General features: G+C 47.5%; 1 protein-coding gene across 1 annotated transcript in view; it reads right to left on the bottom strand.

Moving 5' to 3' along the window:
* LURAP1L (leucine rich adaptor protein 1 like) overlaps positions 1-9,825 on the bottom strand; it is a 34,028-nt gene extending 24,203 nt beyond the window's left edge. The window contains exon 1 of the mRNA XM_069764945.1: positions 9,345-9,825. Coding sequence (XP_069621046.1) covers positions 9,345-9,548 — 204 coding nt within the window. The 5' untranslated portion in view covers positions 9,549-9,825. The remainder of the gene's footprint in view (positions 1-9,344) is intronic.
* Positions 9,826-12,487: the final 2,662 nt, after the last annotated feature.

The following is a 12,487-nucleotide window of genomic DNA, read 5'->3' as shown; positions in this document are numbered from 1 at the left end:
GATGGGTTTGGGAGTCATGTCATCTGCTGGTGTAGGTCCACTGCGTTTTATCAAGACCAAAGTCAGTGTAGCCGTCTACCAGGGAATTTTGGAGCACTTCATGCTTCCCTCTACCAACAAGCTTTTTGGAGAAGGAAATGTCATTCTCCAGCAGGATTTGGCCCCTGTCCACACTGGCAAAAGTGCCAATACCTGGTTTAAAAACAACAGTATCGCTGTGGGTGTTCATTGGCCGTAAGCCATTATCATCAACATAAACAGAAATAAACACCTGAAATAGATCACTCTGTAATGACTCTATATAATATATGAGTTTCACTTTTTGTATTGAAGAACTGAAATAAATTAACTTTTTGATAATATTCTAATTTTGTGAGAATCACATATACATAAATATGAGATTTGTGTATATATATTTCCTATATTTCCAATATATTTCTGTTTTGCCCAGTTTCTATTTTCATTACCAGCAGGTGGTAGAAGGATGGTGTAGATTAGAACAATGAAATAATGGAACCACTGAGCAATGTGATCCATGCAATCACGGGGGGCCACAGGAGGGGACAAAACTATGTTCCATGGACACTAAAAGCTACAGAGCACATAGGAGTGGTGTCATATTTTGGAAAACCTCCTTGTCAGTTTTGGATTTTGACTCACCGTAATTTAGTAGATGATCTATACTCACAAGGTCAGATCAGCTCAGCATAAAAGGTGGATCTGTTTAAAGAGTCTGAATGGACAGGACCCTCACTCCCTATGCCCCAGTCTGTCACTCGTGTAGCCATGTTTACCGTACTTGTTTTCATCTCTTTCTTATCTACTTTAAAATAAATAATAAGAGAACTAGTACATTGATTTTTATTTTCCACTTGTGGATTTAGGACAAAAAGTTCAGTCAAGGTAATCGCACAGATCAGGTACACCATGTGCCATATGTGAGAATGGTTTGGCAGCTTTGATGGGAATAAGAACACTTCCTTAGAAAAATGTCACTGCACCATCACTCAGGGCCATAGAGCACAAACTCAGAGTTTGGTCTTATGTGTCCCATTAGTAGGAAATATTTCCACAGGCTATGAAAGATTCTTCTTAAAGGGAATCTGTCGCCAGGTTTTTCCCATCTAATCTGAGAGCAGCATAATGTAGAGATTCCAGCTATGTGTCACTTACTAGGCTGCTTCGTGTAGTTTTTATAAAATCACTGATTTATCAACAGGAGATTATCACTACAGGACTAGTAAACCCACTCCCAGGTAGTCCAGACACGCCCACACCACTGATTTGCCCTTTTTTTTGCCTATGCACAGTGTACACAATGTCTCTGCCCCTACATTATGCTGCTCTCAGATGTGGCAACAAAAACCTGGTTCCAGATTCCCTTTATCAACATGAACAACGCTGTTGATTGGAAGAATGAACCGTGATCAGCCATAACACAAGAAACACCTGCCTAATATTGTTCAGTTGTTCCTTGTGCTGCCAAAAGATCTCTGACCAGACAAGGCATCGACTCTAGAAGACCTCTGATGTCCTGTGCTACCTTGCCCCAACACCTGAAGGGGATGTCTACTTCTTGGCCACTTCTTATCAATGACCCCAGAGGACTACAAAAAATAAAATAAAAAAAAAAGGAAAAAATCATCCTTCCCTCCCAGATGGGGGCTACTCTGCAGGTCTCTATATTGTGATCCCACCGGTCTTCTGACATAATCAATGTCACGTACCAGTTGAAGTCTATCAGTGGCGAATGCAGCCAAAAAGTGGTTTGTGAGGGCTATAGCAGTCATATGACATTATGTCAGGAGACCCTCAGGAAACACGGAGCTAAGAGCAGCATGGTCCAGGTGGTAAGCATCATGCAGCCCCTTAAAAAGGAATCGTCCAGTAGTTGGTTGCATACTGTACCACACATTCTGCCCAAAGTTATCGCCCCCGACTTCCCCATACACCGGAATATTTAAGTGGAAAGAAGCACGGAGAAAACTGAGGTCACACAGGACGAAAGGATCTTCTGTTTGCATTGAATCGGCCAAGCCATCATGTCCCCTCACATCATCTCTATGGGGAGGTCAGGAGGCCCCTATAAAGTTTAGATGATCGGTCAATCACGTCGATATTGACAACAACTTCATTTTTTGTCTTATTATTCAAACCACGCATTATTAATTTTTGCAATATAGCAAGACACATTATATTGTTAAAAGCGTCTATTGCAGTTAAAGGGATTGTCCACCACTTGGACAACCTCTTCTCAATCACTATGTAATATAACACCTATACTCTGGCGCCTTTCCAGAGCGGCTCTCCTGGGGCCAATGATCCCTTCACTGACCCCTTCCCTTAAGTCATCCGGATGTCAATTATGTCCGGCTGATTGACTGCAGGTGATTACGGGGGCTGATATTTCACTTGGGGGACACACAGTGATTGAGAAGTGGTTGTCCGAGGCTGTGGACAACCTTTTAAGGAATATTTTTGTCAAGAGGAAATGTACAGTGGATATAAAAAGTTTACGTATCCTTGTTAAAATACCAGATTTTTGTTATGTAAAAAACCATAATTATACCAAGAAGAATCATTTCACACCTTTAATGTCACCCAGAATCTTTACAATTCAATTGAGAAACAAGCTGAAATCAATCTAAGGGGGGAAATGTAAAACTAAAAAAATGTGATTGTATAAGCGTGAACGCCCTCTTGTAATTGGGGATGTGGCTGTGTTCAGATTCAGGGCTCATTTAGAGGTCTGTGGATAGAGGTCCGAACTCTGACCGCATTGCACGGACTGGCTGCGGCTCTCCCGACCAGAGCGTGACAGCTTTATATATACATACAGTAGGGGAAATAAATATTTGATCCCTTGCTCATTTTGTAAGTTTGCCCACTGACAAAGACATGAACAGTCTATAATTTTAAGGGAAGGTTAATTTTAACACTGAGAGATAGAATATCAAAAATAAAATCCAGAAAATTACTTTGTATAAATTACCGTATATAATCGAGTATAAGCCGAGTTTTTCAGCACTTTTTTTATGCTGAAAATGCCTCCCTTGGCTTACACAGGAGTAAGTGTCCCAGTTTATGGCGAGGGAACGGGAGCAGCGGAGCAACGGGTCACAGGAGGCAGGAGCCAACAGCTGCTGCTAAAGAGAAATGAATATTCACTGCACTGTGCATAGTTACAGCCGCAGCCGCCGGCCTCCAACAGCTGCCGGGCTCTAACAGGTGCCTGCTCATTAAGGTAATGAATATTCACCTCTCTCCACACCCATAGGCTGGAGAAAGGTGAATTACAATGAGCAGGCACACGTGATCACCCGACCGGAAGAGCTGCTGGAAGCCGGAATGAGATGCTGCGAAGGGGCAAAGGGAGGGTAAGTAGGATGGTTTTTTTATGCTTTTCTCATGGGCAGTCATATATACAAGGATGGGGATGAAGAACCACTAAGGAGCCACGCATACAAGGATGGGGGTAAGCAGCCACGCATACAAGGATGGGGGTAAGGAGCCACGCATACAAGGATGGGGGTAAGGAGCCATGCAGACAAGGATGGGAATAAGGAGCCATGCATAGAAGGATGGGAATAAGGAGCCATGCAGACAAGGATAGGAATAAGGAGCCATGCATAGAAGGATGGGGATAAGGAGCCATGCAGACAAGGAGGGGAATAAGGAGCCATGCAGACAAGGATGGGAATAAGGAGCCATGCAGACAAGGAGGGGAATAAGGAGCCATGCAGACAAGGATGGGAATAAGGAGCCATGCAGACAAGGATAGGAATAAGGAGCCATGCAGACAAGGATAGGAATAAGGAGCCATGCAGACAAGGAAGGGAATAAGGAGCCATGCAGACAAGGATGTGAATAAGGAGCCATGCAGACAAGGATGGGAATAAGGAGCCATGCAGACAAGGATGGGAATAAGGAGCCATGCAGACGAGGATGGGAATAAGGAGCCATGCAGACAAGGAAGGGAATAAGGAGCCATGCAGACAAGGATGGGAATAAGGAGCCATGCATAGAAGGATGGGGATAAGGAGCCATGCAGACAAGGATGGGAATAAGGAGCCATGCAGACAAGGATGGGAATAAGGAGCCATGCATAGAAGGATGGGGATAAGGAGCCATGCAGACAAGGAGGGGAATAAGGGGCCATGCAGACAAGGATGGGAATAAGGAGCCATGCAGACAAGGAGGGGAATAAGGAGCCATGCAGACAAGGAGGGGAATAAGGAGCCATGCAGACAAGGATAGGAATAAGGAGCCATGCAGACAAGGATAGGAATAAGGAGCCATGCAGACAAGGAAGGGAATAAGGAGCCATGCAGACAAGGATGGGAATAAGGAGCCATGCAGACAAGGATGGGAATAAGGAGCCATGCAGACGAGGATAGGAATAAGGAGCCATGCAGACAAGGATGGGAATAAGGAGCCATGCAGACAAGGATAGGAATAAGGAGCCATGCAGACAAGGAAGGGAATAAGGAGCCATGCAGACAAGGATGGGAATAAGGAGCCATGCATAGAAGGATGGGGATAAGGAGCCATGCAGACAAGGATGGGAATAAGGAGCCATGCAGACAAGGAGGGGAATAAGGGGCCATGCAGACAAGGATGGGAATAAGGAGCCATGCAGACAAGGAGGGGAATAAGGAGCCATGCAGACAAGGAGGGGAATAAGGAGCCATGCAGACAAGGATAGGAATAAGGAGCCATGTAGACAAGGATAGGAATAAGGAGCCATGCAGACAAGGAGGGGAATAAGGAGCCATGCAGACAAGGATAGGAATAAGGAGCCATGCAGACAAGGATAGGAATAAGGAGCCATGCAGACAAGGAAGGGAATAAGGAGCCATGCAGACAAGGATAGGAATAAGGAGCCATGCAGACAAGGATAGGAATAAGGAGCCATGCAGACAAGGAGGGGAATAAGGAGCCATGCAGACAAGGATAGGAATAAGGAGCCATGCAGACAAGGATAGGAATAAGGAGCCATGCAGACAAGGAAGGGAATAAGGAGCCATGCAGACAAGGATGGGAATAAGGAGCCATGCATAGAAGGATGGGGATAAGGAGCCATGCAGACAAGGAGGGGAATAAGGGGCCATGCAGACAAGGATGGGAATAAGGAGCCATGCAGACAAGGAGGGGAATAAGGAGCCATGCAGACAAGGAGGGGAATAAGGAGCCATGCAGACAAGGATAGGAATAAGGAGCCATGCAGACAAGGATAGGAATAAGGAGCCATGCAGACAAGGAAGGGAATAAGGAGCCATGCAGACAAGGATGGGAATAAGGAGCCATGCAGACAAGGATGGGAATAAGGAGCCATGCAGACGAGGATAGGAATAAGGAGCCATGCAGACAAGGATGGGAATAAGGAGCCATGCAGACAAGGATAGGAATAAGCAGCCATGCAGACAAGGAAGGGAATAAGGAGCCATGCAGACAAGGATGGGAATAAGGAGCCATGCAGACAAGGAGGGGAATAAGGAGCCATGCAGACAAGGATGGGAATAAGGAACCATGCATACAAGGATAGGAATAAGGAGCCATGCAGACAAGGATAGGAATAAGGAGCCATGCAGACAAGGAAGGGAATAAAGAGCCATGCAGACAAGGAGGGGAATAAGGAGACATGCAGACAAGGAGGGGAATAAGGAGCCATGCAGACAAGGATGGAAGGATGGGAATAAGGAGCCATGCAGACAAGGATGGGAATAAGGAGCCATGCAGACAAGGAGGGGAATAAGGAGACATGCAGACAAGGAGGGGAATAAGGAGCCATGCAGACAGGGATGGGGATAAGGAGCCATGCAGACAAGAATGGGAATAAGGAGCCACGCAGACAAGGATGGGAATAAGGAGCCATGCATAGAAGGATGGGAATAAGGAGCCATGCATAGAAGGATGGGGATAAGGAGCCATGAATAGAAGGATGGGAATAAAGAGCCATGCAGACAAGGATGGCAATAAGGAGCCATGCATAGAAGGATGGGAATAAGGAGCCATGCAGACAAGCATGGAGATGAGGAACCACGCATACCAATAGGTTTTCCCAGTTTTCAAGGCAAAATTAGGTGCCTCGTCTTATACTCGGGTTGACTTATACACGAGCATATACTGTATATAAATGTATTTGCATTTTGCAGTGAGAAATAAGTATTTGATCCCCTACCAACCATTAGGACTTCTGGCTCCTACAGACCAGTTAGACATTTTTAATCAACTCGTTACCTGCAATAAAGACATCGGTTTTACATAGTCACCTTTATAAGAGACTCCTGTCCACAGACTCAATTAATCAGTCAGACTCTAACCTCTACAACATGGGCAAGACCAAAGAGCTTTAGGCTATGTGCATACGTTGCGGTTTTTGTGTCGGATCCACAGCGCTTTTTCCATGCGGAACTGCACCAAATCTGCAAAGAGCAGCTCAAGCAATTTCAGGGATTATATTTTTGATATTCTCTCTCTCAATGTTAAAATTAACCTACTTTTAAAATTATAGACTGTTCATGTCTTTGTCAGTGGGCAAACTTACAAAATCAGCAAGGGATCAAATACTTATTTCCCCCACTGTATATTTTTGGGGTTCTTCCCAAGTTAGCAGTAGTTGTATGTTGGCATAAAGTATGAAGATTAAAGTTTATGGCACATCAGTATATACAGGATGTAGGGTCAAGGATGTTTAGTGGGTACAGGGGTTGCAGGCACCACACGCGGGTCCAGAGCCTAGTGGGGGCTAAAAGGTTCCTCCGTCCCATATGAAAAGACCAATACTATGAAAGGCACTCTGCGCCTTACCTACACTGATACATTGTGACCACCTCAGAACAGGATGAGGTGGGCTGTGCTGATATAGTTAGCTCACACATTGTCTACATTTCACGCTCTCAGGAGATTGTGAAGTACAAGTCCAGTCTTTAGATGTAATCAAGAGTTCCTGTAGGCGCTACGAACAAAGTCGCCCTATCTGTAGGCGCTGCATACAAAGTCGCCCTATCTGTAGGCACTGCGTACAAAGTCGCCCTATCTGTAGGCACTGCGTACAAAGTCGCCCTATCTGTAGGCACTGCGTACAAAGTCGCCCTATCTGTAGGCACTGCGTACAAAGTCGCCCTATCTGTAGGCACTGCATACAAAGTCGCCCTATCTGTAGGCGCTGCATACAAAGTCGCCCTATCTGTAGGCGCTGCATACAAAGTCGCCCTATCTGTAGGCGCTGCATACAAAGTCGCCCTATCTGTAGGCGCTGCATACAAAGTCGCCCTATCTGTAGGCGCTGCATACAAAGTCGCCCTATCTGTAGGCGCTGCATACAAAGTCGCCCTATCTGTAGGCGCTGCGTACAAAGTCGCCCTTTCTGTAGGCGCTGCATACAAAGTCGCCCTATCTGTAGGCGCTGCATACAAAGTCGCCCTATCTGTAGGCGCTGCGTACAAAGTCACCCTTTCTGTAGGCGCTGCATACAAAGTCGCCCTATCTGTAGGCACTGCATACAAAGTCGCCCTATCTGTAGGCGCTGCATACAAAGTCGCCCTATCTGTAGGCGCTGCATACAAAGTCACCCTATCTGTAGGCGCTGCATACAAAGTCGCCCTATCTGTAGGCGCTGCATACAAAGTCGCCCTATCTGTAGGCGCTGCATACAAAGTCGCCCTATCTGTAGGCGCTGCGTACAAAGTCGCCCTATCCGTAGGCGCTGCATACAAGCTCGCCCTATCTGTAGGCGCTACATACAAAGTCGCCATATCTGTAGGCGCTATATGCAAACTCGCCCTATCTGTAGGTGTTATATACAAGTTTTATAGAATAAGAAGCAGAATACATATAATACAATATGCTGATGTATGAGCGTGCATTGGCATTGTAGTGCCCACCCAAGAATGGGGTGTGTGTATATAACGTATGTGTGTGGTGCTAAAGTGTAGGGGTACATTGGCATTCTTATGCCCACCAACAATGGTGTATACATATTCTGCTAGTGAGTGGGGACATTTTGGCATTCTAGTGCCTGCACTGTGCCTACCCAAGAATGGTGTGTACATACATAACTGGTATTGTGTGTGAGTACACTGTCATTCTAGTGCCCATATACTGCTCTTGTATAATGGTGAACAGCAGCCTGGCATGGGCTACTCCACACACAGTAGCAGACCCCCTCAGCCCACTGGCATAGGCTATCCCACACACACAATAGCAGACCCCAGGGCACTGGCATAGGCTATCCCACACACAGTAGCAGACCCCCCAGGGCTGGCATAGGCTATCCCACACACAGTAGCAGACTCCCCCAGGCACTGGCATGGACTATTCCACACACGGTAGCACCCCCCCCAGGGCACTGGTATGGGCTATCCTACACACAGTAGCAGACCCCCCAGGGCATTGGCATGGGCTATCCTACACACAGCAGCAGACCTCCTCAGGCACTGGCATAGGCTATCCCACACAGCAGCAGACCCCAGGGCTGGCATAGGCTTCCCCACACAAAGTAGCAGACCCCAGGGCTGGCATAGGCTTTCCCACACACAGTAGCAGACCTCAGGGCTGGCATAGGCTTTCCCACACACAGTAGCAGACCTCAGGGCACTGGCATAGGCTATCCCACACACAGTAGCAGACCCCAGGGCACTGGCATAGGCTATCCCACACACAGTAGCAGACCCCAGAGCTGGCGTAGGCTATCCTACACACAGTAGCAGACCCCAGGGCTGGCATAGGCTATCCCACACACAGTAGCAGACCCCAGGGCACTGGCATAAGCTATTCCACACACAGTAGCAGACCCCAGAGCTGGCATAGGCTATCCCACACACAGTAGCAGACTCCAGAGCTGGCATAGGCTATCCCACACACAGTAGCAGACCCCCCAGGCACTGGCATAGGCTATCCCACACACAGTAGCAGACCCCCCAGGGCTGGCATAGGCTATCCCACACACAGTAGCAGACCCCCCAGGGCTGGCATAGGCTATCCCACACACAGTAGCAGACCCCCCAGGGCTGGCATAGGCTATCCCACACACAGTAGCAGACCACAGGGCTGGCATAGGCTATCCCAAACGTAGTAGCAGACCCCAGGGCTGGCATAGGCTATCCCAAACGTAGTAGCAGACCCCAGGGCTGGCATAGGCTATCCCAAACGTAGTAGCAGACCCCAGGGCTGGCATAGGCTATCCCAAACGTAGTAGCAGACCCCAGGGCTGGCATAGGCTATCCCACACACAGTAGCAGACCACAGGGCTGGCATAGGCTATCCCACAGCAGACCCCAGGGCTGGCATAGGCTATCCCACACACAGTAGCAGACCCCAGAGCTGGTACTGCTGATCCTCACCATGTCTTGCCTGAGAAGCTGCAGCTTGGTTTCCAGTCTCTCCAGGGTGCTGGGCTGAGCAGGGCTGAGGGGGCACGGCGAGTCTGGGGCACCCTTCTGCCAGTCACAGTGCTCCTCCCGCAGGGACCGTGCCAGGCTCTCAGGCACCTTGCGCCCCAGCTTGAGTTCTATGTCTCTGAGGTCAGGCGAGGAGGAATCAGCCATGATTGTGTTGGGAGGAAGCAGAACACTGAGCCAGCCAGATGCCAAGGTGGTTAAAGCAGGGCAGAGCAAGAAGTCATCGCTTCCTGGGTGAGAAGTCACAACGTCTTCATTAGGGTGTGCACTGCGCCTATGTCAGGAGGAGCACCTCCACCCAGATGGCTGCCCCAGAGCCAGAGGTGCCCCGGGAGGACGGTGCCCTGGCACACTGGCACTCTGCTGCCTCTACCATTCACTTTCCACAGCTGCTGAAACTTTAAACCTCAGAGAGAAGAGGCGCTGCTGTGACCCAGCCCTGGTACCGTACATCTCCTAGTAGCAGGGACTGCTGGCGTGTCCTCAGCGCTGCCAGGCTGCCGGCTGCGCTCTGCTTAGGCGCCACTGAGCTGCAGGCGATCCTCAGACAATGGCGCGCAGTGCAATGCCGGGGTGTGCAGGGTAATGTGCTGAGGTAATGCACCCATGGGAGACAGTGCTGGGTGCTTCCCGGGGGCCTGCCACTGAAGGAGATGCACCCACACATGGGCACAGAGATGCTGAAGCTGCTTTCTTACTTGTCTAGTTTCTTATTCGGCAATTTTTTTTTCAGTTTTTTTTACAGGTTTAATGACAAAAATAACAAAAAAATCATAGTAATAAAATGCACAATACAGCGAGGTGTCGTGATGTGATGAAAAGCGGAGAAATATAAAGCTAGCACAAGTAATGGGCATCAAAGCGGGCACCGGTGGGCTTTACTGAGAGGGTTAAATGACTGTGCCACTGAGCTCACACAGCGACGCCCCTCATCAAATCCAGGTCACCATGGCCCTGCCCAAACAGGTTCTGGGCATCAACTGGCATCACAGTGGGCAAATAGCCAATTGGCACAGATTTGAATAACTGGTCTGTTATAAAGAGTTGAAGTGATTGTCCGGCTGTAGGCCACCAGTCTGCGGGCGCTCTGTGTGACTGTATGTGACTGCAGACCTGTCATTCCTCACATCTCAGGCCGGGGTCACACTAGAGAGGAATACGGACGTAAGAGAGGCGCAAAAACAACGCATTGCACACGGACCAATGTTTCTCTATGGGGCAGCTCCCATCAGCCGTACAGTTAAGTCCATATATATTTGGACAGAGAAAACAATTTTCTAATTTTGGTTATAGACATTACCACAATGAATTTTAAACAAAACAATTCAGAGGCAGTTGAAGTTCAGACTTTCAGCTTTCATATGAGGGTATCCACATTAAAATTGGATGAAGGGTTTAGGCGTTTCAGCTCCTTAACATGTGCCACCCTGTTTTTAAAGGGACCAAAAGTAATTGGACAGATTCAATAATTTTAACCCCTTTCTGACATTAGACGTACTATCCCGTCGAGGTGGGGTGGGCCCCTATGACCACCGACAGGATAGTACGTCATACGCGATCGGCCGCTCACGGGGGGAGCGCGGCCGGGTGTCAGCTGCCTATCGCAGCTGACATCCGGCACTATGTGCCAGGAGCGGTCACGGACCGCTCCCGGCACATTAACCCCCGGCACACCGCGATCAAACATTATCGCGATGTGCCGGCGGTACAGGGAAGCATCGCGCAGGGAGGGGGCTCCCTGTGGGCTTCCCTGAGAACCCCGCAGCAACGCGATGTGATCGCGTTGCTGCGAGGGTTTCCCTACCTCCCTCCCTGTAGCAGGCCCGGATCCAAGATTGCCGCAGCATCTGGGTCCTGCAGGGAGGGGGGGGGGTGGCTTCACAGAGCCTGCTCAGAGCAGGCACTGTGAAGCCTGCAGTGCTCTGAGACAGATCGGTGATCTGACAGAGTGCTGTGCAAACTGTCAGATCACCGATCTGTGATGTCCCCCCCTGGGACAAAGTAAAAAAGTAAAAAAAAATTTTTCCAAATGTGTAAAAAAAAAAAAATCCTAAATAATGAAAAAATATATATATATTATTCCCATAAATACATTTCTTTATCTAAATAAAAAAAAACAAACAATAAAAGTACACACATTTAGTATCGCCGCGTCCGTAACGGCCCAACCTATAAAACTGGCCCACTAGTTAACCCCTTCAGTAAACACCATAAGAAAAAAAAAAAGGCAAAAAACAACGCTTTATTATCATACCGCCGAACAAAAAGTAGAATAACACGCGATCAAAAAGACAGATATAAAGAACCATGGTACCGCTGAAAACGTCATCTTGTCCCGCAAAAAACGAGCCACCACACAGTATCATCAGCAAAAATATAAAAAAGTTATAGTCCTGAGAAGAAAGCGATGCCAAAATAATTATTTTTTTCTATAAAATAGTTTCTATCGTATAAAAGCGCCAAAACATAAAAAAATGATATAAATGAGGTGTCGCTGTAATCGTACTGACCCAAAGAATAAAACTGCTTTATCAATTTTACCAAACGCGGAACGTTATAAACGCCTCCCCCAAAAGAAATTCATGAATAGCTGGTTTTCGGTCATTCTGCTTCACAAAAATCGGAATAAAAAGCGATCAAAAAATGTCACGTGCCCGAAAATGTTACCAATAACAACGTCAACTCGTCTCGCAAAAAACAGGACCTCACATGACTCTGTGGACCAAAATATGGAAAAATTATAGCTCTCAAAATGTGGTAACGCAAAAAATATTTTTTGCAATAAAAAGCGTCTTTCAGTGTGTGACGGCTGCCAATCATAAAAATCCGCTAGAAAACCCGCTATAAAAGTAAATCAAACCCCCCTTCATCACCCCCTTAGTTAGGGAAAAATTTAAAAAATTTATTTATTTCCATTTTCCCATTAGGGTTAGGGCTAGGGTTAGGGCTAGGATTAGGGTTAGGGTTGGGGCTAGGGTTAGGGTTAGGGCTAGGGTTAGGGTTGGGGCTAGGGTTAAGGCTACAGTTAGGGTTCGGGCTAAAGTTAGGGTTGGGGCTAAAGTTACGTTTAGGGTTTAGATTACATT

Source organism: Ranitomeya imitator, chromosome 1 (genome assembly GCF_032444005.1).
Source record: "Ranitomeya imitator isolate aRanImi1 chromosome 1, aRanImi1.pri, whole genome shotgun sequence".
Classification (NCBI taxonomy): Eukaryota; Metazoa; Chordata; class Amphibia; order Anura; family Dendrobatidae; genus Ranitomeya; species Ranitomeya imitator.
The sequence above is the reverse complement of the archived record's forward strand: the minus strand, read 5'-3'. Positions and strand labels throughout refer to the sequence as shown.